The 25,903-nt window shown below is 36.8% G+C and overlaps 1 protein-coding gene and 1 long non-coding RNA gene across 18 annotated transcripts in view; one reads left to right on the top strand and one right to left on the bottom strand.

Moving 5' to 3' along the window:
• LOC127946191 (sickle tail protein homolog) overlaps positions 1-25,903 on the bottom strand; it is a 135,732-nt gene that overhangs the window by 34,041 nt on the left and 75,788 nt on the right. For 12 of the 17 annotated variants that reach the window (XM_052542567.1, XM_052542569.1, XM_052542561.1 and 9 more), the window contains exons 2-5: positions 19,492-19,784; positions 5,497-5,583; positions 4,435-4,633; positions 208-406 (exon numbers count right to left, since the gene is read on the bottom strand). In XM_052542567.1, the coding sequence (XP_052398527.1) occupies positions 208-406; positions 4,435-4,633; positions 5,497-5,583; positions 19,492-19,784 (778 nt within the window). Of the gene's footprint in view, positions 1-207; positions 407-4,434; positions 4,634-5,496; positions 5,584-13,232; positions 13,425-13,492; positions 13,678-19,491; positions 19,785-20,947; positions 21,205-25,903 lie in introns of those variants that run through there. The other 5 variants (XM_052542579.1, XM_052542563.1, XM_052542568.1 and 2 more) reach the window with 4 other exon arrangements.
• The window catches only part of LOC127946203 (uncharacterized), a 34,008-nt gene that overhangs the window by 2,176 nt on the left and 5,929 nt on the right, over positions 1-25,903 (top strand). The gene's annotated exons all lie outside the window — the stretch shown is intronic.

Raw genomic sequence — 25,903 nt, 5'->3', positions numbered from 1 at the left:
TGCATTTGAGGTTTGTTAATGGAGTTGGTTCTCAAGGAAAAAGCAATATAAAAGGAAATAGAGGTGCACTTGGATCTCAAAGAAGGTCACTTCCTATGTTAAGTGATGTCACAGATCTAGAGGAAGCAGGCCATGTGGAATGAGGAAGGGAGATAACAAACTGTTGAAACTTTAAGGAGGCTGAAGCTAAAGCACACACACACACACCTGACATCAGTGAGTTCATAGTACATGTTCCTGGTCTCGTCTTTCACATAGATGGCGGTGCTGGGTGACTCCAGCATCTTCATGTTAAGCTGATGAGGGAAGGCACTAACGAACAGAGCTCTGATTGTATCCACACTTGTTATCTCATTAGGCATGCGTATCTGCTTTGTATCATCTCCATACTGCAGATACAACACTCCTAGAGAAAAAAAAGAGAGAGGAAACATTAAAACACAGGGTGTGAAAAGTTCAAAACATTATTTGAGCATTGAACTATAAAACTGCAATTATGTAGTATTTTGTCTTAGTAAACACATAAAACTAAAATCTTTTCAAATTAGTTTAGGCATCATGTACAACTTGAAAAATGCTAAAAACGACATGTACATGTCATTAAAATAGTAGTTCACTTTCAGAATGAACATTCTATAGTATCTGAACAGTTGATGGGCATCATTGACTTCCATAGTAGTCATTCTACTCCGAAACTGCCAATCAAATGGAAAACAAACACAGAAACGAGATGATAGCTCTCGCTCACGGCATGTATGCAACTTTCACTCTTTCAAGTGCAACATTTCCACTCCATTCAGTCATGAATGTAGCCAAACAAGATCTGCATGTTTATTATAGAAACAATGTTGGATGTTTATACCCTGGTGAAGAAAAGCTTCACTTTTTTTAAGTACAAAAAAAAGTCAGAAAAAATATGCTACCTCTAAGAATACTTGATAAATGTAAATTTGAAATGTAAGAATTCTGGCTATATAAGCCACAAGAAGTGTTGTATTGTGTTGTTCGTGGCGATGAAAGCAGCTCAGTGAAAATGTTTGAAAATGATCCATAAAATGGATAAGTTGAGAAAAATTATTATTGAGCTATGGATTGAAAAAAAAGACTGAATCTCCCAATGATCTGCATAAAATTCACATGATTTACTTGAGAATATAATGTTGTCAGAATAAAAAATAGAATTCTCAACCTGTGAATAGGCAGTGGAGCAGTGCCTACGATAATATTGTAACTGTTGTTTTAATGATCACAAAAAAAGATGGTTTGTCTATATATATAATTTTTTTTCATTCAACTCACTTTGGTTTGGAACAGTCTCTGAACGCTACCCTACAATTTCACTCTAATGACCAACATTAATAACTAATAACCGAGCAAATGCAAACTAGGCCAAATGCCAAGCCAGATTTTAATGACTGCTTTCATCACAATCACATACAAACACTCTCAGCCAAACCTGAAAACCCCCAGAAACAAAAACTTCTAATTGTATGAACTTTAATACAACAACATGAGATGTTTCAATCATCTCCATTCATACCGTTTACTGTGGTAAAAATTTATTAATTGTACAAATGTTACAAATTTCTTAAAAGAGATCATCGCCATGGTATACATCTGAGTTTTGTTGTATAAAAGCTAAAGGGAGGCAGTTAGAGCGATCTAACAGTTAATAAATCAATGTTTGATCAGCATCAGATTGAATACCATAATGCATTTAAAGCTGCAAAAATGGCATATTATTCTACAGTTTTTAGCAGTGACATCTCTAAGCCCAGAGTTCTGTTTAGAACAGTTAATAAGCTTATTAAACCTCCTATTAACATTAACTGTTCCACGACTGAGCAGTGTAATGAGTTTATCAATTACTTTTCATCTAAAATTGAGAATATCTATAATTCTATTGTCGGTAATCTTGCTTCTGAATTTGTTGATCTACATACTTCCTGCAAATCTCTCTGACTATGTCTTCTCAAGTTTTAATGATGTTGATTCTGATTTTATTTCTAAACTTGTTTTTTTCAATGAATTAAACTACTTGTGTACTGGATCATTTCCCTACTACTGTACTGAAAGACTGTTTGTGTGTTATTGTACCCCACATTACCACCATTGTCTCACATAGTGAAGAGATTGTTTCTCCTGCTTTAAAATTGGCAGCAGTTACACCAGTTCAAAAAAAAAAGCCTGGGAGTGATATTGCTGAGATGTCCAATTATCTGCAAATTTCTAATTTACCATTCCTGGCAAAAGTCCTTGAGCAGGTAGTTGTTAGCCAACTCCAAATTCATCTTTACACAAATAGCCTTTTAGAGACTTTTAAATCTGGGTTTAGTTCTGGGTCTGGGTTAGGTCTCAGACTTTGCCTTTATTTCAGGGTGTCCCTCAGGGGTCAGTTTTGGGACCTGTTCTATTTAGTATTTTACATGCTGCCTCTTGGGCAGATTATTCAGAAGTATGGCCTGGGCTATCATTGTTACGTGGACGATACCCAGATTTATATTAGCACATCACCTGATCTCACTTCTTCCTCTTTAACTCTTTCTGCCTGTTTGCTAGAAATTAAAGCATGGATGAAACACAACTTTATAAAACCGAATTGTTCTAAAACTGAAAGTTTATTAATTGGCACTGCATCTAATGTTTTTTTTCCCATCTTTTTTTTTTAAATTGTTTGCATTAGACCCTTTTTTTCTAAGCCTGATGCTGAAAGGCTTATTCATGCCTTCATCAAATCATGGCTCGATTATTGCAATTCTCTCTTTGGGGTTTACCTGCAAGTTCTGTTAAGAGAATACAATATATTCAAAACTCAGCTGCCCAGGTTTTGACTTATACATCCTCACATCATTATATTACCCCAATTAATATAACAGATAAAGCAGAGCATGGGCTGGCTCCTGATTACATTTGTGACTTGGTAACTCTTTCCACACCTTCTTGCTCTCTCCGTTCTGCTGGTTGTTTTTCCTTGTATCAGACTCGTTATAAATGAAAAAAAAAACGCACCTAAGTTATGCAATGCATTACCTGTGTTTATTAGGAATTGTTTTAAGAAACTTCTTAGGAAAAGAAACCTTTTTACTGAAGCTTTTAATTTATGACTTTTACTATGATTTTATTTTTGATATTGTAATTTTGTTTGTACATGTTGTAGTGCTTTGAGAATTAAGGAAGGCGCATTACAAATCAATTGTATTATTATTATTATTAATTTTTTTTTTTTTTTTTTACTTTATCCCACTGTCTTGTTGTCCAATGAGAAGATATAAAAAAAGATGACAAGCTGCGCAAATCCAAGCTGATTAGATAACCAGCTTTACTGACTAGATGTGCATTAATCATCGGCCGATATATATCGTGCACCCCTAAAAAATGGTACGATATTAAACTACTGACTAAACATCAACATGCAGTTGAATAAAATATCACATCAACATGCAGTTGAATAAAATTTCACATATTTGAAATGTATTACAAAATATAAAGCAAGGCTTATAAGCTTTGTAATACATACATTTCAGTAGAAAGAAAATTAATGGGATTTTTACTTCCGGAACTTATACTTAAGCAGGTCTTAAACAAACCTAAGACAACATCTCTCAACAACAAATAAAACTTAAGATCGCTGAACGAAAGGAATGGTGACTTACAGCAAGCAGGTCGCTTCTGAATATCTTCAATAAATGCATGTCTCCTCGTCTTTGTGTTGTGCCTTGATTAAACAACATCCAGTTTTTCTATGCAGGTCTGTCTATATATATATCTTCTCAGCTAAATTTTGAGGGAATAGTTTGAGTGAACAAATCCATGTTTAAACCAACCAATCAGAGTTAAGCAGCCAGAGAAGGCTCCCATTTCAAGGCCTGTGTGTGTTGGACTGTCATTCTATCTGGATGTAGAGAGAATACGGGGTGTTCTAGTGAATACATGTGTTTGTGTATGTTGGAAAATCTGTCCTATTTCCGTGTTTCTGTGTGTGTGTGTGTGTGTGTGTGTGTGTGTGTCCACAAGCATGAGTCTGTGCAGTAATATACGACTGTGCCTTGTTAAGTACAGGTTATGAATTTCAGCTGTGGAGCCTCGTAAATATTCCATTACATGAAGCGGTAATGACAGAGCCAAATTCGCTGTTATGACATTGAACTTAAGTATAAGAGACTGACAGACAAACACAAGTAACCACACAGTTCCACAGACGCTTTAACTCTGCAACTAAATAATTTAGCAACAGATGGGAAATAAGTAACACAGCAGTACGAGATCACTCATTCACAGACCCACTGAATTCCAAAGAAATCTCAGCAGATTTCCACAGAAATCGAACACCCTTCATTCACAAAATGCATGCCTACCTAATAAGTCTGCATGGTTGCTATATTTGAAATGTGTCTATTTCCATATAATTTAGTACATGCACATGAATTTGAATACCTAATGAGCGATCCTTGGTCTGGTTAGTGGAGCGGACTACGGGCAGACTGGCTCGAGACCGGGAGCCTCGGGTGAAGGCGATGGGCATGTTGCACTCAGACATGACATCCAGAGCATCTAGAGAGACCAGTGAGCCGTGCTCCAGCTGATCCACAAACACAGGCACTGGACTCGGACACGCCAAACTCTGCTTAGAGCTCTGTAGAAGGAAACAAAAGTTTAGATTTGGATTTGATGATACATCATAAGTGCAATACTCAAAACCATCTTTGGTGTCTCTGAATAACAGATCATACCAACTTAAAATAATCAGGCTGCTTTTAGGGACAGTGCTTGGTTCAAAGTAGCCCACTATTCTTTACCAGCACTAAACAGCTTGATAAAGATGATCTACCAGGTCAACCTCTGTGCCACCAACCAGTAGCCCAACATCAGGGTTGTCCATCTTTGTCAAGCAGCGTATTACCATCAATGGACAGAATACACTCTTAAAAATAAAGGTTCATGATTGACATTAATGGTTTCATGAAGAACCTTAACATCCGTGGAAACTTTCTATTGCACCAAAGGTTATTTTTAATGGTTCTTTAAACATTTTTCTTCTTCTGTGGAATCACTGTGAAATCCCCTTTTTGGAACCTTTATTTCTAACAGTACAGAACCTAGTCAAACTATCAGAAGCTGGTTTTAGCTGGATTTCCAAAAGGGTTTTCTTCACTACATGCATCAAACTTGAACTACTAATTGTGACCAAAGCATAATGAATATATTAACATTTTCTGAAACACACACCGCAAATTTAATTTAAAGCGACAGCAGCTGGTCAGCTGTTAAGACTGCAAGCAGTCATGCAGATCAGACTGACTAGTCTACATACACCAAAAACTAGATTCAAAGTGTAAACATAATTTATAAATCAAAAAAAGTATGTACATGCCAGTATACATCAGTACAGTCAGTTAATTAGTTTCAGATGAATACGTTTTTTCATGTTAAGTGATTGTGTGGTATTGTTAAACACACACATGCAGAACACACACGTTCATACGTGCTTGTACTGACTCTGCGTGAACCAACATTCTGGATTTTCAGCAGATATCTTTGAATATCTATCTCAGAGTGCAGAGCGGACAACATCCCCTGAAATAACTATAAGTACAGAGAGAGAAACACATACATAGTATGAAGACAAAAAAAAAAAAACATATGCATAACAGAACAGTAAATTTGGACTTCAGCAGACTCCTGCCAAGCACTTATGGGCCATTACGATAGCCTGAGATGGATAATGATGTATCAGGGGTCACACACTGAAAGCATTCATTCTTCATTTACCCCTACAAAAGAAATATGTTCTAATTAATTTTAACAGCTACTGAAAAAGAATATTGTAAGTGAATTTTAAATTTAAGGAAATTTGTATTCTCAAATGTCATTCACGTATACACATATTGAAGAATTAAGGCCCTACATCAAGGTGAGTAAATTATGACAGATTCAATTTTGAGCAAACAACAGGAATCAGTTTCAATCAAATACATTTTAAAATAAGTCATAACATCTGATACAAAGAGCTTTTTGATATTTAAGTCAGCTGATGCATCATTAAAAGTCAACTAAAGAGCAGATCTCTTGACACTGAAACACCCACACACCTGTGATTTCTTGTAATGTAGATGTTTATTCATCTCTTTGATATTAGGTAGCAAAAGAGAGAGTTTGAACTAAACTAGATGAAACTGGATCAGGACTTTCCAGACCACAGCAAAGTGTCCTGGGGTTCTTTTGAGGGCAGGAGGTGGGAAATTAGATTCACAACCAACACGATGATTTTCTGCAGGCACGCATAAAACAGGAGCTGTCAACCGACTGATGACAATAAAAGCTCAAGGGTGTGTTTGCGGGTGTGTGAGTCACTCACCACAGGTTAGCTTCTATTCTCAAACCTTTTCTATAATAAGCAAAAGTTCATCACAAGTTCGAAAAGTTTTTGAGAGTTTGAGATATTGAGAGAATTGAGAGTTAAACATCTCAATTCAAGTACCCAAAACAAGAAATACAAAATAAACACCATAATGTTGCTTAAAATGCTGGACTAGACTGTTCATTTTAATTAAACACGTATAAATCATGTATAATCAATGAAAAAAATATAATAATGTATTAATAATCTATACATTTTTATTTTTAATTATAAAGGAATCATATTTATTAAAAATAGTTGTTAAAGTTACTGTAAAGTATAAATCATAGTGTTAAAAATGGTAAAAAAAAAAACTGCAACTGTAAGAATAAAAAGAAATTATGTGTATGTTGGCATGAATGATAAAGATACAAACGGGTATAAGGAGCAGTGTACCTTTACCATGTGTGCACCTGCATATTGCTTTAGCAATATTTTAAAGCTTTTTTATTCAAGCCAATAAGTCTTGTTATGACAGACAAGAAAGAAAGGCAATAAAAGTGATAACTGCAAGGTTTTTTCAGACCAAACCAGTCCATGTTTTTAGTAATGAATGAGAAGGGCTGTAGAGAGAAGATTTTAAAGCCGAACTGACTATGATTGGAGTCCTGTCCTTGTCTGACCCCACTGACAACATACTCCAAAAAAATAAAAAAATACGAGCACAGGAGCGTATTTAACTTTTTCTTAAGTCCACTTATAATGTTTCTTTAGATTTCTTGCACAAACAGCAATCATAATTAAGCCTTTCATGACCATTTCCACACTCTCTTGGCCCTGGTTATGGCTACTGTAAATTTAACTTAAAAACCTACAATCACCTTATATACCTTCTATATGCAGATTATTTATTATTGGCGAACCTTTTGTATGTGAAATGAGTAACAATGGCAAGTTGTTGGACATTTAAAAGGTGTTGATATGTAAATATGAGCAGTCATATGTTAACGCGCTCACGGCTGTGGCATCATTACTGTGATGATGCCTGAATGGCCCATTTTTCTGCTTGGTTTCAAAAACTAAATCTAGGTGGACCAGAGATCTGAGTTGAGAAAGTTAGAGTAAATCTATACAGTAGATCATAGTCATAAATTACTACACTCTTTTGTTTCAGAAGAGTAAAGAAAATCTTGTTTTATATGACATGACTAACTTGAACTAGATAACGAATAAAAGCAGCAGATAGCAAGAAAAAAGCCTTTTCTTTTCTATTTAGTTTTTTTAGCTTTTAGTGTGAACAGGCCCTAAGATTGAAAAGACGAAAAAAGAGGACGGAAAGATAAACACTACTGTTCAAAACTTTGGTGCTGGTAAGATGCAGGTGCAGAAGTATCTTGAAGAAGTATCAGCTCACCAAAGTGGCAATTATTTGAACAAAATACAGTAAAACAGTCATATTATTATCAACTTTTCTTTTTTTACAGTGCAGAGATGGAGACTTTGGAAAACAATGCCGTAGCTGCACACATTCGCTCTGCGTATCATTGATGACAGTGTAATAATAACATCATTCACATTGTTGTGCATGTGATTTAAAAAATAGGGAATCTATCTATTCATATCTATGGCTGTACCTGTATGAATGGTCACATGACATGCGTTTTAGATTCTATAGTGTTTCTGAAAAGCAGCAGACGTCAGTGTTAACGGGGCCTGAAATGAATTACTTCCAGTCACTTCTTTTACTTCTTTTACTTACACATATGGGATATGAATCTTTAAAAAGTGATGTTCAAAAAGTTCAAATGAACACACTTCCACTTAATTTTACTGTTCGGACAGCTATCACAACATGAAAAGAACAAGTGTAAATGGCCTCCAAGAATCATCAGAGATGGACAGCAATCCGCTCTAACATCAGCAATCACAATATTTTATTTTCTAAACCAGACACATAATCTTATCAGTAATGCAATAACAGACCTACAGTTAACTCTCTATCACCTTTACACAGCAGGCCTGCAGATATTGTATCAAAACCCTGTTGAACCACCACCATCTGGAAGTTTGTCCATCTGGTCTTGTTTTGGTCTGGTGAAAGGTATAAAGGCTATTTTCCCCTTTTCCTTTTATGCTGGTTCCTCTCTCTCTCTCTCTATCTCTCTCTCTTTCTCTCTCTCTCTCTGTGGACAGGAAAGGGCAGGAACAAGTGAGGGTGAGGATACATTCTGTATGGGCCAAACAGAACCAGATGGCAATGCTTGAGGTCTCATCTGCACGCAAAGGAGGGACACAGATGTTTGGAAGGGTGTTGACAAACATCTGAGTGATCCATCACATCAGCACTGACACCTTGGCAGGAAAATATCAAACACACACAGATGGGTTTGGGCATGTATCCTGACTCTGCTGGCTCATCTTTAATACAATGCAGAGGAATTTGTGGTGGTGGCTTCAGTGTGTCTGTCATTGATGGTGCAAAAGTTATTTAAATGTAGTCTTCTTAGAACAACAATTATATAAACTATAGCCGGAAAGCATTTAGTACAAACAATCATACATAAATAAATATAAGTTGTTGTTTTTTTTTCCGGTAAAATGTTTTAAACACTACTAGAAAAAATATTACAATATATATATTTTAGATAATTATTTTTGAATTATTTTGAAATATTTCGATATTTATTTTTTTAAGTATTAAATCTAGAAACCATAAACTTACATGATATTCAATTTTGCTTGATTTTTTGAAGGACGATTAGCTATTTTGGTAACGTTTATTTTAATTATTTATTTATTAATGACGCAGTTACATAAATTATATGTATATACTATTTTATTACACTGTAAGTACATCACCTTAAAATAAAGAATAACTGACATTTTATTGAAAACAAGACAAAATTATTTTTGGCCAGTTCAGTATATTCAACTGCTATGATCAATTATTATGATCTCTCACATATTGTGGGTATAAATAAAATGTAATATTATTGCTGTGAGTTCGATGTTTACAACCATGATAAATACGTAATGAGTGAGTGACGTGACATTCAGCCAAGAATATTGACCCATACTCAGAATTTGTGCTCTGCATGTAACCCATCCGAAGTGCACACACACAGAGAAGTGAACACACACACACACTGTGAACACACGCCCGGAGCAGTGGGCAGCCATTTATGCTGCAGCGCCCAGGGAGCAGTTGGGGGTTCGGTGCTACTGTACATGCACTCCCCCCACCCACAATTCCTACTGGCCCGGGACTTGAACTCACAACCTTTCGATTGCAAGTCTGACTCTCTAAACATTAGGCCACGACTTCCCACATTTATTTATTTATTTATTTATTTTTTTTAGTGAGTAATGCATTTGTCAACAAAACTGTATTCTCTGATTCATTACATTTTACCATAGAGATTAAGTGAAGAATTGCAAAAAAAAAAAAAAAATATATATATATATATATATATATATATATATATATATATATATATATATATATATATATATATATATATATATATATATGCCTAATAAGGGCTTTATTAACTTACTGACTGTATCTGATTTGACCTCTCTTGACGATCTTAACCCCAAAAACCCTGAACTGTCTCTAGACGTTATATCCCTGTCTGGATGGTTGTATTTCCATTATCCTCCTTTGTCAATCAAAAAACTAAATTCACCACCCAAAATATCTGACGAACAGACACTAACTAATAATAACAGAATGACATTAGCTATTTAAATAATACTAATACTGTCTGTGTCAGCCTCATTCAATGAGTATTAAATATTGTAATCATCAGTAATTTCATGGTCTAATGGAAAAGGGGCTGTTTCCTCACTATTTCTGCTAACCTTGGTGGTTTGAACTGTATCAGAAAAAGGAGAGAAAGTTTCTGAATGGAAAATGAAGGAATGTGCTGACACATCAATATCATTGAAGATGTGTGAAAAATCCACGTTCTGTAAAAAAAGTTATGTAGCATCTTAGCATTAAACATGGCACTTTAACACTACTGTTCAAAAGTTTACGGTTGGTAATACTTGTGAATATTTTTTAAATAAGATGTGTACTGTATTTTAAATACAGTAATTCTAATTTTAATATATATTTTAGATGTAATTTATTCCCATGATGGCAAAGCTGAGTTTTCAGCAGCCATATTACATTTGGAACTCAAGAAGCATTTCTTATTATTATCAATGTTGTTCTATTTGATATTTTGAGGAAATTGTGATTTTTTTATTTATTTGATGATTATAAAGTTTATTTGAAATAGATACATGTTGTAACACCCCATCAAACCACAGCTTTAACTAAACCTGGCTCCACTCAACAAAAATGTAGCCCTGGTCCTCATTTTGGTCTTTGCACTGGTCTATGAAGAATGGGAAAGGTCAACCTCAACCTCAAGAGGACAGCCACTGACTCGCCTCTCTCATTACAGGACACTGACCACTGTCACACTCCCACAGATAAATCACACAAATACACACAATGACAAAAACTAAAAATATATCTTTCTTGAGCACCAAATCAGCATATTTTAATGATTTCTGAAGCATTGTGTGACACTGAAGACTGGAGTAATGGCTGCTGGAAATCTTTGCATAACAGGAATAAATACATTTTAAAATGTATTAATTAATGTTTAACTTCACCGAACAGCTCCGATTGGCCTGATGTCATCAACACTTGTTATTGGGTTCCCAAAAAAAAATGTTAATTGAGCCAGTGCACAAAATACAAGTTTTTAATAAAACTGTAATTTATTTACTTACTTTCATATGTGATGTTCAAAGTGCCACCATAAACAATGAACCCCTGTTCATGAAGACGCACCCTTGGTTGAGTTAATTTTGCCTGAAAGTACTTCTCACACACTAGAACAATGCAAAGCCCGTCAGCTCCTCTGCACATCATGCTTAAATGAGCATCAAATCCCCATCAGCCAACCTGCCACAGTATTTGCATGGCCCTGTGAAATTGGGCCATTCATGGGAATGAAGCAGCCAAACATGCAAAACTGACACTGCACTGATGCTTTGAACTGACAGCGTCTCCAGTGTGAGCTCATGACCCCGCAATGACCCACAGCTGGACATTTTAATATATCAATTCACTCATGTCTGCTCTTGGCAGACAACGGCAATGATGGAGAACCGGGATGGTGCCAAGCGGATGATCTGTGACAAGCCGGGGTCACTGCACTAAAATAAAATGTGCTGAAGATCATAATGAAGAAGCTGGTCCCAGATCAGCATCATAGTGCACAGGATTGTGTCAACAAGAAAACTGTGCTAACATTGTGATTCATTTAAACCTTTCTGACACCCGACAGCCCAGTATTACACTATAATTAGTGCTAATAATTATCCAGTATAATTAGTGAGTGTTTCAAACTGACATACACAATGGCACCTTGCTCAGCCACTATTTAGTACAGCATAGTACTTCATGAAGAATGTAAAAATGAATTATACACTTCAAATCAACTTCATGTCTGCAAGTCCAGTTTACACCCAGAATGCTCAGCCCTTCATGAGCAACACTCTTAAAGTCATTGCATTAGGTGTCAAAATCTGCAATAGGATGAATAAGTAAGCTTTCCAAACAGGTCTAAACAGCTTTCTAATAGACTGTATCATGGCTCATTTCATTTGAAAGCAAATGTTGAAAGCTTCTTTACAGCATTATTGATTGTCTTTCAGCTCATTGCTATGCATACTTACGCAATAAAAATGTGCAATATTGTTATATTTATTTGTTACCCCTCCATCCTAGTACATCCTTGCATCTCACTCAATTCTATTCCATTATCATATATAGCACAACTGTTTATAATTTATTTATTTGCATTTTTTTGTTTGTTTTTTGTTTTGTCTGTGTGTTGTTGTCTCTGTGCACTGGAAGCTTATGTCACTTAAACAACTTCCTTGTATACGCAAGCATACAGGCAATACAACTCTTTCTGATTCTGATACAGAATGCTCATTGGAAAAAGTGTGCCCCTGTCCACATTTCTGCAAACTCCAAATGAACACTAGTGACTGTAAAACACCAATAACTTTTGTTCCTTTTCACACACAAAAACAAATATAAATAATAATAATAATAATAATGATAATCAAATAATAAAGACTTATTTTCGCATGGTTCCTTTCACAACATAATGCCATGACCTCACAAAACTTGCACTGTAGTGCATTTGTAGACTAAGTTGGAATACATAACCAGCTCCATATATTTGGCTCTACTGATGTAAACTTGCTTGGTAGCTCACCTGGTATAGTGCTGCACTTGCAATGCAGAGCAATTTTAACAGGTTATTAAAATATTTAATATTAGAATGCTTTATCGATTACCGCCTGCAAATCACAAAGTATCACATAAAAGTATTGCTCTTAGCCAACTACTTTGAAAAGAAAAGCACTGTTGATGTGCATTTATGATTCGTTAGCATACTTTTTTTGAATACACGTTCTGACAAATCTTTAATCGAAGGTCATTATTATTTAAAAGTTTGAAAACCTTGATAAAACGTTACCTAGGTTACACTAAAATTATACGTTTCCATCTTATTTTTCACTTGTTTGGTCAAGCGCCGCCCCATTCCTATTATTCGCAACTTGGACCCCGCCAACTGAAACAACACAAACTACTCAAAACGCCAACAACAGCCCCCAGAATCCAGGTCTTCACGCCTTATATCTCCCCACGCAAACGAGAGCAGGAAAAACAACACAAAACCATATCTCAGTAAGTCTATCGCTGTCTTAAATCTTAAACGGGCATGATGGAACAGCCAGCAAGTCATGTTAAACATCCAAACGATGGCTAAACAGTTACAAGCCTCCCAGCACCCCCAACGCCTCCTGAGCATACCTGGTTAGGGACAGAGCTGACCCCAGCCTTTATCGCCCTACTTATCCGCGTCTTTCAGCCGTGTCACAGAATGAATCCCGTATCTGGTTACTTACTGCAACAGTAACGTGCAGAAACGCATCCATGAGCGCGCGCCTTCTCTAGTGAGAACGCGCTGCTCAGACAATCGCATGATCCGCGAGTTTGCAGCCGCGTGGATTAAGTTTAATATAAATAGACTGTACGTTTAAAAACAAAAGTATGATGAACTCTTACAATACCTTATTTCACAATAAACAGTCGCCCTCAAAACATTCGTCCTCAGTTCCGACTCATTCTTAGAAGTCTATTCCATGATTTGGAGGGAGCTTGAAAAGTATGCCATGTCCTTTTTAGTCTCTATTCCCGGAGTAAGTACCCTTCGCTCAATGAAAGAGCCCGAGTTTGTGTGTGTGTGTGTGTGTGTGTGTGTGTGTGTGTGTGTGAGAGAGAGAGAGAGAGAGTCGAGCGCCCCTCCTTTCCGCGCGTTGACCCAGCAGCTCTAGTCTATGCGAGCTCACCTTGTAAACAGAGGCAAGTCTGCGTTTACATCACACATTACAATGGTGACTTCAAATCCCTATTACTCTCCACCTAAAATACCTGGCGGATCATCACACAAATAGAACTACGGCTGTGACTTAAAGGCAGCAACGTCAAATGACTCCTAAACTGAAACAGAGCATGGAACATGTGTTTGTTTATTTATTCCACAGAGCTTTCACATCATTTTTAACTTTAAGCAAAGTTTTCTTAATTCATTAGATTAGATAATGAATATCATGGCCTCCGTTTTATGTATTTGTTTTATATCTGTGTCCAATTTCATTGGCTGTTTTCAAATAAAATCATATTCTAAACGAAAATCTAAGTTAAATTACAATGGGGCTGACAATTATTTTAAAACAAATAAATTAATACACAAACTCACCAATAATAAATGAAAGTGCAAAATTAAAAACATCCATGGTTTCTACTAGTGTCACTACCCATTCAACAATGACAACTTGACATTAATTTGCACTTACAGTAGATTCCTTCTGCTTACATTATTATATTTGTATTGACGCTTGAGAGAAAAAGCACTGAAATACAGATGTTTAAACAAAATGTGATCCAGCACTCCATGGTCTCTCCTAGTTTTGATTTAGTGTGAGGTGGAGGACAGGTGAAGGCTTATGTCACGCTATCAGTCTCTGTTTCCTGGGTGTCCCCTAGTGAGCGCACTTCTCCTTAGGCACTTCACCATAGGCACTTTAATTCCGCTTGTCTGGTCATGTCGTCACAGTAATTGCACTCCAATTAGATCGCACAGGTGTTGACTATCCTTAGTCATTAGTCTCCCTATATAGAGCTGTCTTTCTCTGTCGTCTTTATGGAGTCCTTACCCTATGTGTCTCATGCTCTCGTTTCCCCAGACTTCCTCTACCTTCTCGTTCTTCCGAGTTCCCCGTTTCATCCGGTTCCCTTTTTGTTTGGTTTGTCTCTCAAGACAGTTTTATTTTGTATTTAACCTGTTTGTGCAATAAACCTTACCTGCTATTGGATCTTACCCTTTCCTTGTGTTTTTCCCTTAACCCAACCGTGACAGCTTAGCTAAACTAAATGCTAAACTCCTTGTGTTGTTGTGCGATTCAGTGCTTGCTGATAGTGTTCAGTGATCAACAATGTGTCCGCTACGGAACACCCACGCAAAATAAAGACACAGAAACATTCAGAACAGCTTTCAAAATATTATGCCCGGATTAATGCAGGACTGAAAAATATTCAGCCTTTAAAACATGATTTGCTTTTATACTGTTTGTGCGATTATTTGATAATAATAGGTCTGTGTTAAGTATTGTAAAAGCAAATGATTGACCATAAAAATAAAGTACACAGAAAAAAGGTTGGTCAAGTGTATGGATGACTGGGCACTAAACCAATCAAAATTCCTCTCTCTCTTTCTGTGTGTGTTTGTGTGTATAAAACAACTACACTGTTACCAACTCTCTCACACACACACACACACACACACACACACACACACACACACACACACACACACATTCTGCTGCCAAGTACTCTTATTCTTGAAAAGCTGTCAATCACCTCAATTGTTCTGATTTGTAGGTCTTTTAGAGCAGGTGAGAGGCCTTTTGTTTTCAATCATAGTAAACGCATGCAAAACTCCCTCACACATTCGCTGAGGGGAGGCGTTCAGCCCCTGCCCCCACCTTTTCTCTTTAATACCCCCTGGGGCAATCCAAATAACATTCCACAGGCCCACTGAGAGGATGAGTATGGGCAAAACAAGTGAAAAGAAGACGACAAAGAGAAAGAGTGCATTTTACAGAAAGCATGTTGTTCTTCATATCACAATCTTAATATCACAAAATGATACATCCAAAACTGTTATGTATATACATTATCCCGTGTTGTGCTAAGGAAAATTGTGTTATGTTATACCATGAATATATACCGGTCAAAGATTTTGAATCATTTAGATTTTTTTGTTTGTTTTGAAAGACATCTCTTATTTACAAAAAAAGGGACAAGTACACATATTGATCGAAAGGGAAAGTCAAGTAAGATTTCTATTACAAATAAATGCTGTTAATTTTAACATTCTTTCCATCAAAGAATCCTTCAAATGATTTCTGAAGGATCATTTGACATTGAGGACTGCAGTAATGATTGCTGAAAATTCAGCTTTATGGCATTTTAAAATATATTAAAATAGAAATCATTTATTTCAAATTGTATAATATTTCACAAAATCACGATTACTACTATATGTTACCCTGGACCACAAAACCAGTCTTAAGTCGATGGGGTATATTTTTAGCAATAGATAAAAAATAAAATAAAAAACACTCTATAGGTCAAAATTATCAATTTTTCTTTTATGCCAAAAACCATTAGGATATTAAGTAAAGATCATGTCTCATGAATATATTTTGTAAATTTCCTACGCTGAAAAAAATAAATAAAATTTGATTACTAATATGCATTGCTAAGAATTAATTTGGACAACTTCAAAGGCGATTTTAGCAATTTTTTTGCACCCTCAGATTCCAGATTTCCAAATAGTTGTATCTTGGCCAAATATTGTCTGATCCTAAAAACCACACACCAATGGGAAGCTTTTTTATTTAGCATCCATATGATGTATAAATCTTAATTTTGAAATATTGACACTTAAGTCCAGGGTCACATATTTAATCAAATAAATGCAAAAGAAAATCCTAATTATCCCAAACTTCTGACAAGTAGTGAACATTAAGATCTGGTCAGTGCTAAACTTTTTTTTGTCAGTTTTCCTAAACATTCTGACTTGAGTGTGAAACTGAACAGAAAATGGAAACTTTAAGGCATGGCCCAACAACAAAAAAGTGTCAGTATGATATACAGTATGGCACAGACTTCAGTTCTCACCTCAGGCAACAATGGCTGGGCTCAAGCACCGAAAATGGTTTATTTCGGGAAAAATATAATAGAAACCTCCACCTGTTCAGACTGAGAGGTCAATCTATTTACAACCTTTTTAATTACACTGGGGCTCTAGAGTTTGGTTGGTTATGGGGCCACAGTGAGAAATAATATCCAGCTTTTTAATATAAAAATAATCTATCATATAATGAATGGAGCTAATATTAGGAGTCTGCTGAGAGGTGATCCCTGTGGTCATAATTGAAGAATGTGCAGTGTAAGGACACTGAATCTCATATTGAATACACACAATGAATATAGTTTCATATTGCGAAATGCGTCATTCACTGCAGAAACTGCTCTTTGTTCATCAGTGTTTTTCGAGAAACTACATCCTTTCTTCACTGTATGGCCTTTATCAGATATTTAAAGCCACCAGATAACACAAACCTCAAGATCCGGAAAACAAGGAAAACCTGTGGGCAACCTTTGGCTGACCTACTGAAGATCAATAGATTACACATACACACAAGACACTGTTACAACAATGAGAGAAATTCAGTGGCTCTCACTATAGTTTTCAATGGTTTGGTGCAATAATTGCAATGATTTAATGACATATATTATATATATATATAACTAGGGCCGGGACTTTAACGCGTTAATTAAGATTAATTAATTACACAAAAAATAACGCATTAATTAAGATTAATTAGTTACAGAAAAAAAATTCCCGCATTTTTAATAACTTATTTTTGCACCGCGGAACGTTTCTCACTGGATGAGTTTCGGCGGACCGATTATACTGAAGCACCAACTAGCGTTCGCATATCACTGCAGCACATCGAGCCTCAAGTATCACCTCAACGCAAAACATATAGCAGCTAGCGTGGACTTTACACTTTATGTTGAACTATGTATTATTTTGTTGGTGCAACTGGCAATTTATGTTGAACTCTTTATTGTTTTGGCCAGTGGTGTAGCCAGGGGAGGGGCCATGGGGGCACTGGCCCCTCCTGGAAACTGATTGGCCCCCCAGTGTGCCCCCACCCTTCTACTTGTCTGTCACTCACAAATTCAAATCATAATCTTCGATTAGCGAGTTGTTGCAGTGCAAGAAGTGTTTGGTACTAACGTTAATGTCTTTCAGTGTTAGACAGACCAGGTTCGATGACGATGTTATCTCCTAGAGCAGACCAAGATGCTAAACTCTGATGCTGAATGTAAAAGGGGTTTACTGCGTTACGATTTACTTTTTTTTTCGGCCGAACGCGCCGATATAGACAACAACGCAATTTAAAGCAATGGTTTAAAAAAAGTATAATAGCAATTCTTAATAAAGTCATTATTGAATCATGCAGTCGATTAGCGACTTTTTTCACTCAAGTGAGGTGACGAAACAAATCAGTGACTTACTGATTACTGATTTTAAAGGTTACTGAACTCTTGAAATGATTTGTATATACAGTTCAAACAACACAAGATTGGCCCCTCTGTATTATTCGTGGCCCCTCTTGTGGCCCCCAGTTGAAAAAATCCTAGAATCGCCCCTGGTTTTGGCCAAGGTTATTGAGAGTTGGACTTAGTATGTTATGGCCTCTGAAGCAACAGAGAGATGTTTTCTAATAGTGAGGGTTTCCAATGTTCTGAATGTAATTGACAGTCTTGTGTATTACTTAAAAACACTTTACAGAAGGTTCCAGCAACTATAAGCTTCCTGAATTTCTGAAATGTACTATTTCTAAATTGTTTCTAAATATGCTATTGCTACACTTAATGGCAAAAATTGCACTGGTCTGCTAGACCTGGTTGAACAAAAATAAACAATATTTTGTTGCTTAAGCTTATGTATTCAGTCATTATTCAATGGTATACTATAAATCCATGTGAAAAAAAAATTACTTCGCACTGTTCTCAGATCAAATATTTATATGCGATTAAAATGCGATTAATTTCGATTAATTAATTACAAAGCCTCTAATTAATTAGATAAATTTTTTTAATCGAGTCCCGGCCCTATATATAACCTTTTTCAATGTTTCTTCCAGCTACTACCTGCAGGCAATAAAACTGCAGCAGTCTTGCTGCCAGTTAATGATCATAAATATTTTAAATTATTTTCCTGTTATTGCAACGTTGCATATTTGTATTGCACATAAAACTGCAGTCTTTATAGTTTGCATATTTTACTATTCATCTGTTTCAGTCATGTGACTTTTATGCATATATATATATATATATATATATAGAGAGAGAGAGAGAGAGAGAGAGAGAGAGAGCGAGAGAGAGAGAGAGAGAGAGAGAGAGAGTCACTGTTTGTAAGCCAATGTTTTTGTATTAGACAAAAATGTGCATTCATTTCACAGAAACGTCATTTCAATGCCAACACACTCACATGTTTTCTTGATTATAAATGCATGTTGGAGTTTTTATAAGCTTTCAAGTTTCTGTAGAAAGTATTGCATAGGTGGATACACTCTCATAAAGAAGGCACAAAAGTTGTCACTGGTGCGGTACCTTTTCTTTGTACCTAAAGAGTACATATTGGTACCTTAAAAGGTACATATTAGTACCTAAAGTGTGCATATTAGTACTTAAAATGTACAAAAGTATACCTTTTTAAAAGGTACCGCCCCAGTGACAGCTATTGTACCTTTTTTGGCATGTATGATTTAGCCTCATTCATCTGTCATTCAACTTTGTTTATGATGCTAAATACACCAATTTTCACAAATCTGCTTCGCACACCTCGTTCAGATACATTAGCGGACAAACCTGGACTTTTGGAGCCAACTCTGGCACAACAAACAGTATTGACAGTGGTCTTCACCTGTTCTCTGAGTCTCTCCTGGTGGCCCATGATGGCGGAGGCGTGGTGTGGATATTTTTGCTTCAGATGTTCCAAAAAGGCCTCTCGTTTTTTATCCATATCGGATGGCTGCATGGCCAGGATCTCCTGTGAGCTGCGCGCTCCCCCCACCGTGTGTCTTCGCAGAACCCCAGAGCGGCTAGATTTGGCCTCACAGCGGTTACCAGGGCTGCTAGCGGAGACAACCTGCCGTTTACGGGTCAGGTGCTCAGCGTCTTCACTGGAAGTCACTTTTAGATTCCCCTTTAGAGGTTCTACGGGAAAAAAAAAAGACAGAGATACAATAGGATGATTAGAGAAAAGTGGGAAAATATGAGAATGTTTCCTTGTGGACCTCATGTATGTACACACACAGATGCTAAATAAACGTTTACAGATGTCAGACAGAAGATTATTAGATGGAGCTGTAGGGACAAGATTTATTCAATCAATCAATGACCTTTATTTATATAGTGCTTTAAACAAAATACATTGCGTCAAAGCACTGAACAACATTAATTTGGAAAACAGTGTCTCAATCATGCAAAATGATAGTTAAAGGCAGTTCATCATTGAATTCAGTTATGTCATCTCTGTTCAGTTTAAATAGTGTCTGTGCATTTATTTGCAATCAAGTCAACGATATCGCTGTAGATTATTAAATAAAGATGTCAGGTTGATCATCCTCAAGCTAAAGCCAAAAGGAGCAAACATGTCCTAACAAAGCTAACTGTATGCAACAAGTTAGTGCTGAATGTTTACTTATATCAAATGTCACACGCACACACATCGACACATAATTTGAACAGGTAGATACACTTTCTTAGATTGGAATAAAACTGAATGCTGAAGAAACACAAAAACATTCTGTCATATTTAGTTCATCTCATGGGCACGAAAAGAATCGCAGAAGTGCAGAAGAGAAAAGACTGTGTCAGCAAAACTACTGTTGGGAATAGCCTGGCTTTCTGATTTATTGCCCCCCTATGTGAAGCTGGCACACAGACGTTTGTACCTAACATGGGCATTTTTTCTCAATAACAGGTACTTAAACGGTTGAGATATAGCCCATTTGGGATTCATTGTTTACTTCATATAAGGTGAGAAATAGTAGGCTAACATTCACTTTAGTGCAACGCTCTGTTGTATACCATAAAAGCTCATTAAAAGGTAAATAAATCTCCAAAAGATTAAAAGAGTAAGGTTTAGAAATCCTGAAACCAATCCTCCTCCCCCGTTCGCTTAGTGTCACAGGACAGCGATCTATCAGCTCTATTAATAACTGCTAAGCTACACACACACGCACACACACTTAAAAACCCAATCTCAAAGCAAGTCAACAAGAAAATCAAGAAATCCTGTCCCATACAGCAAACATTCAACCCTGTCGTTGCAACCTTGCTTTATCACATCTAAATCAGCGTCATGGAGCCCTTACCTTCTCCAGGCAGGTCTGTCCTAGTCTCTTCTTCAAGTTCTGCCATGCTATCCAATACAATGATTCTATAGACACTGGATTTAAGAGTCTGTCTGTAGAGAGCAGCTGTTGGCCAGATTCCACAGACTCTCACACGCTTTAGCAGTTTACTTTAATGAAGTATGGATTACTCTTGACTCTTGTGATCGACTCTAGAAACCAATTGAAAACACCCCGCTGCATGCAGAGTGTGTGGGAGTCTGTGTGTGTGTGTGTGTGTGTGTGTCCTCATTCCCAAACCTAAAAAGGTGACGTTGACGTTAATGTTCCCATGTAAAGCCTAGCGAGGGGCCCTGAGCAACAGGTGCTAGATCCATACTTCCTCTCTCCTTCTCTCATTCACATTTTTCTCACTATATGTTAAGTTCTTTAGTTTAGGAAAATCACTCAATATTTTGCTCTTTTCGGAAAATGGTATCAGAAAGTCAAACTAAATGTTGCATGTATATCATGCTTTATTAGCTTTGAACAGTGTATGAGGTTTGCAAATTGTGCAGAAATGTTTGATTAAGTTTATTGTATTAAATATATTACATTAGCAACAAAGTTAAATTTTTATTCTAAATTAAGCTGTTAACTAGTACAGAATATGTATGTGAAACCGAATGTTGGTTACTAATTACTGAACTTTAATTTATACATATATTTTTTTATAACTTTGGTTACGGGGTTAAGGACTCTATACATATTTGGTAGGAGTTTCTCATGTGTTTAAAACTAGGTACTAGGTATTATAATATAACAGTTTGTCTAACGTTTCTTTGTGTAAAGAAAATTGGATTTGTGCCTTTATTACTTTAAAACATGTTGCTGCATATCGAAGTCAAATACTCCTGTTAGGTGAACTTTTCTTAGACAATGTGTCTAACTGTTATCCAGTTCAACAGCTGAATGTGGGCGGCTGCTCCTCAGTTTCACAAGTAGATTATCTTAAAATGTTTCAAATATCTTCAGTAATCCTGTTCAAGTCTGTCATTACATCAAAGAGGCATACGAAAATTTATGTCTGTGTGTGGACCCTTAATAGTTCAGTCAGCTCAGACAGAAAAGGAAACTAATGCATGACACATGGAAAGGAGAGAACATCTTGTACACTCTTGTAAGTCTTATATCGCTGATTTGTTAACCAAACACTACGTATTCCTCATGTCTGCCATGTTTTATTTGACATGCCTATGAGAAACAGAAGTACAGTTCATTCAAGATGTTGTACTACTGCAACTTTTCACCCAACATAACACTCAAAATGTTAACTTAAACACTTAAACACATTGTATGTCTAACTGCAATTTTTCAAATCATACAAATAATTTTTAATACATTTTAAATACATTATTTCATAGAATGACTTAGGGCTGTGCAAAAAATCGAATGCGATTTTCATGCACATCTCATCAGTAAAGACGCTCCTGTAATTAGAAGTAAATCCCCAGCACGTGCGTTCAGATCAGGGTTGCCAGGTTTTCACAACAAATCCTGCTCAGTTGCTTCTCAAAACAAGTCACAAACTAGCCCAATCGCACTTCCAGAAGGTTCCCCGATAAAAAAAAATTGCTTCCTGGGGTTAAAATATACTTTTTTTTAGCATGGTAGCGTTGGTAAAATTCGTATTTTAGGGGCTAAATATCACGTTATTTGTATTGGGGTCACTTTGACCCGCAGACATGAAAAACAACCACAGACCTGGCAACACTGGTTGGCATTTACTACACTGAGCCGTAATTCACTGACAATCTACACAAAATCGATGTTAAAATCACAGGTGATTCTTTGTCGATTTTGAAAACGATTTTGTGTTAGTTGTCGGTGGACTACGGCTCTGTGTAGTAACTGCCGCTCCACCTGAACCAGTGTTGCCAAGTCTGTGGTTGTTTTTCATGTCCGGTGTTTGAAGCATTCGATTTTTTGCACAGCCCTAGAATTACTCTATTACAGTACATCGTAAACATCCCATGGAGTCACTGAGGATGTTAACCAAATCAAACATTTCGAAAAAACCAAAGCCAACCTATCAACTTCATAAAAGTCGTCTAATCATTACAAGCTCAAAATACCCACAACTGACCAAAACTTTGCATGATAAAACATGATACTTTCTGTATAGCCAGCCATGACTGTTATCAACACCTCTCACAACCTACCAAAACACCACTGACCTTCTAAAAGATGTGGATTAAGCTCTTCCTCATCACACATATTCCCCATCGCTTACTTTCCCTCAAACCACAAGCCAAACAGCACAATTCTCATCTTCCAAACCACACAATCCTCATCTTCCGATAAAAGAAAAAAACTCACATTGAACAATGCTAAGGAAGTATAACCACATCCCTTGCTCTGTCCCCTGTAAAAACACTTTTTATTTCCATTCCAGTCCTCTTCACCTCCTTTAACTTGCAATTCCTGCTCACTGGACACAATGGTCTGACACTGTAAACCGAACAGGGCATGTGTCTTTAGTAAAGACACGCATGTGTGTTTATGTGTGTGTGTGTGTGTGTCCTGGTTTGTTTGAAGTCCGTGGTGTAGGGTTGTGCTCAGGATTTATGAAGGAATGTGTATCTGTGTGCTACCACTCGTAAACTTTTTATCTCTTCTCTCTAAAAACAACGTAAATCTCTCTCTGTCCCCTCCCTCTCTGGTTGGACAGAGGTCTTTTGTGTGTCTGTGGATATTGCATTAATGCAGACACTGACTGACTAAGGGATGATAGTGCCATTTAATAAGATAAGTGAATCTTGTGAAACATGTTTGGAAACAATCATTATATTTGCATAATTCCATTTGGTGGTGCTAATTGATCACACACACATAACTGTCTACAGATTGTTTACTTTCTCTACACCAAATTTAAAGATCCTCCGAACCCGGAGGCATTTTGGGTGGCTGATTCCAACTGTCAATCACTGTCACTTTTTACTTGAATAATTAACTTTAAGCGGATTATGAAAGCATTCAAACATACATTAATATGATACGGGTGTGACACTATGCATCTTCCCCCCGATCACAATGCTGGGTGGCACATTCAGCCATGAGACTGATAAACCTTTAAAACGACACAAACAATAGTAAGGGCCTTCAGGCAGAATCTGTTTTTATCTCCTTCATCAACTTGCAATCCAGGTTAAGTCTGAATCGTTCTGTTCCAACAAGTTCCTATAGATGATCTCGCTCTCTACATTAGCAGCAAACCCAAGGCAGAAGACACTACTGACAAATTCCCAAAGGAAGACAAGGAATTCTCAACAAAAACCCCACAAATATTTCAGACAACGCACATTCACAAGCACAGTGCTCATATATATACAGACTTTGGTGCACACATTTATAGGCATCTGTAAAACAGGTGCAGAGTATAGAAAGTGTGTTACTGTTTTAGTTCCTGCATATGTGCAGGTGAGTGACCTGATTTGTTTAATAAGAGCATTCTACTGTAATTAAAGGACATTTCGATGCTGTAATGGTGCCACAATGCAGCCTGGTCACATTTTTGCCTCTCTCACAGGAAGAGTTCCGCTTTCAGCCTCCAGTATCTGTTTACAGTGGAGGCGATCTTTTGATCTGCGAGCAGACGAGCAGAGTTCAGCCTGCTCAAAGCTTGCATTTCATTATCAGATTATTTATCCACTGTACTGTGGTGCCCTCATTTGTAGAAGGCCAAAAATCCTGACCCAGTGCTCTAAAAAGGGCGAAATTAATAAAAATGTCACCTATAATCTTATATTGGTGCACCATGAGTATAATAGTTTTGTTAGTAATATCCATCTATCTATCTATCTATCTATCTATCTATCTATCTATCTATCTATCTATCTATCTATCTATCTATCTATCTATCTATCTATCTATCTATCTATCTATCTATCTATCTATCTATCTATCTATCTATCTATCTATCAGTGTCTCTTATCTTCATAATTGTTTTGGAATTGACCACAAGAGGGAACTCTATCACAAAGTGAAGTGAACTAATTAATTTTCTTGATTAGAAGTGGGTTTTGTTTTAAGGTTTGAATATGTGAGTTGCCACGCAGTTTGCCACGACTGACCCTTCCCCTTAATAAAGTGAATAAAGAAGCTCTTGGATGTGTGTTTGTCTCCGTGTCAGTGGTCGCCCTGCCAGCAGAGGGGATTGCGGCACCCTGAAGAGAAGATATGATGGAGCCGCCTGTGAACAGCTGCTCACACACACACACACACACACACACACCAGCCTGAGCTATGAGTATTGTATCTTGATTATATTTGGCAGAATGAACTCATAGATCATTCCACACACAGCTGGAGGAGACATCCAAAGGTGTGTTTGAGAGAGATAGAGAGAAAGAGAAAAAAAGAAAGAGGCAGGATAAATGAAGGAGATAAATTTGGAAGTGCTACATCACGGTTATATTGTATAGCTCAGCAAGTGGCTAAAGTTATGCTTTCTATCTGTCAGCTGAGATTTAACAGGAATCTGTCCTGGCAGGGATACAGCTGTTTGTCTGACCAATGATATAGACAATAAGAAACTGAAAACAGTCTGTTGAACACAAACACGCACACCTTATCTCAGTCCGGGTTCTTCATTCTGTTCATGGGCTTTGCCAAATTGCGATTTATGATTTAATATAACTGCTGATATGGCTTTAATAAAATGTGATTAGAACCCATTCCATTCAAATGTCAGTGCCTCTATTCAGACATGACTGCACTCCACCGTCTCACTCTCTTAATTCTGTCTCTATCATTAAAATTAAACTGGCACTGTCCCACCTGTTCACATCTTGGTGTCTAGGTAAAATCTGGGGGTTTCAGAAGCTGCTTAACGCCCTATTCACTGTACACTTTTACTATCCACCATATTTTTAATGCAGAAGTAAGCCGTTTTCTGCGAGAAGAATAAGAAAATTCAGTAAATGGTAACACAGTTTG

This window comes from Carassius gibelio, chromosome A24, assembly GCF_023724105.1.
Source record: "Carassius gibelio isolate Cgi1373 ecotype wild population from Czech Republic chromosome A24, carGib1.2-hapl.c, whole genome shotgun sequence".
NCBI lineage: Eukaryota > Metazoa > Chordata > Actinopteri > Cypriniformes > Cyprinidae > Carassius > Carassius gibelio.
This window is presented reverse-complemented; position numbering and strand designations above follow the sequence as displayed.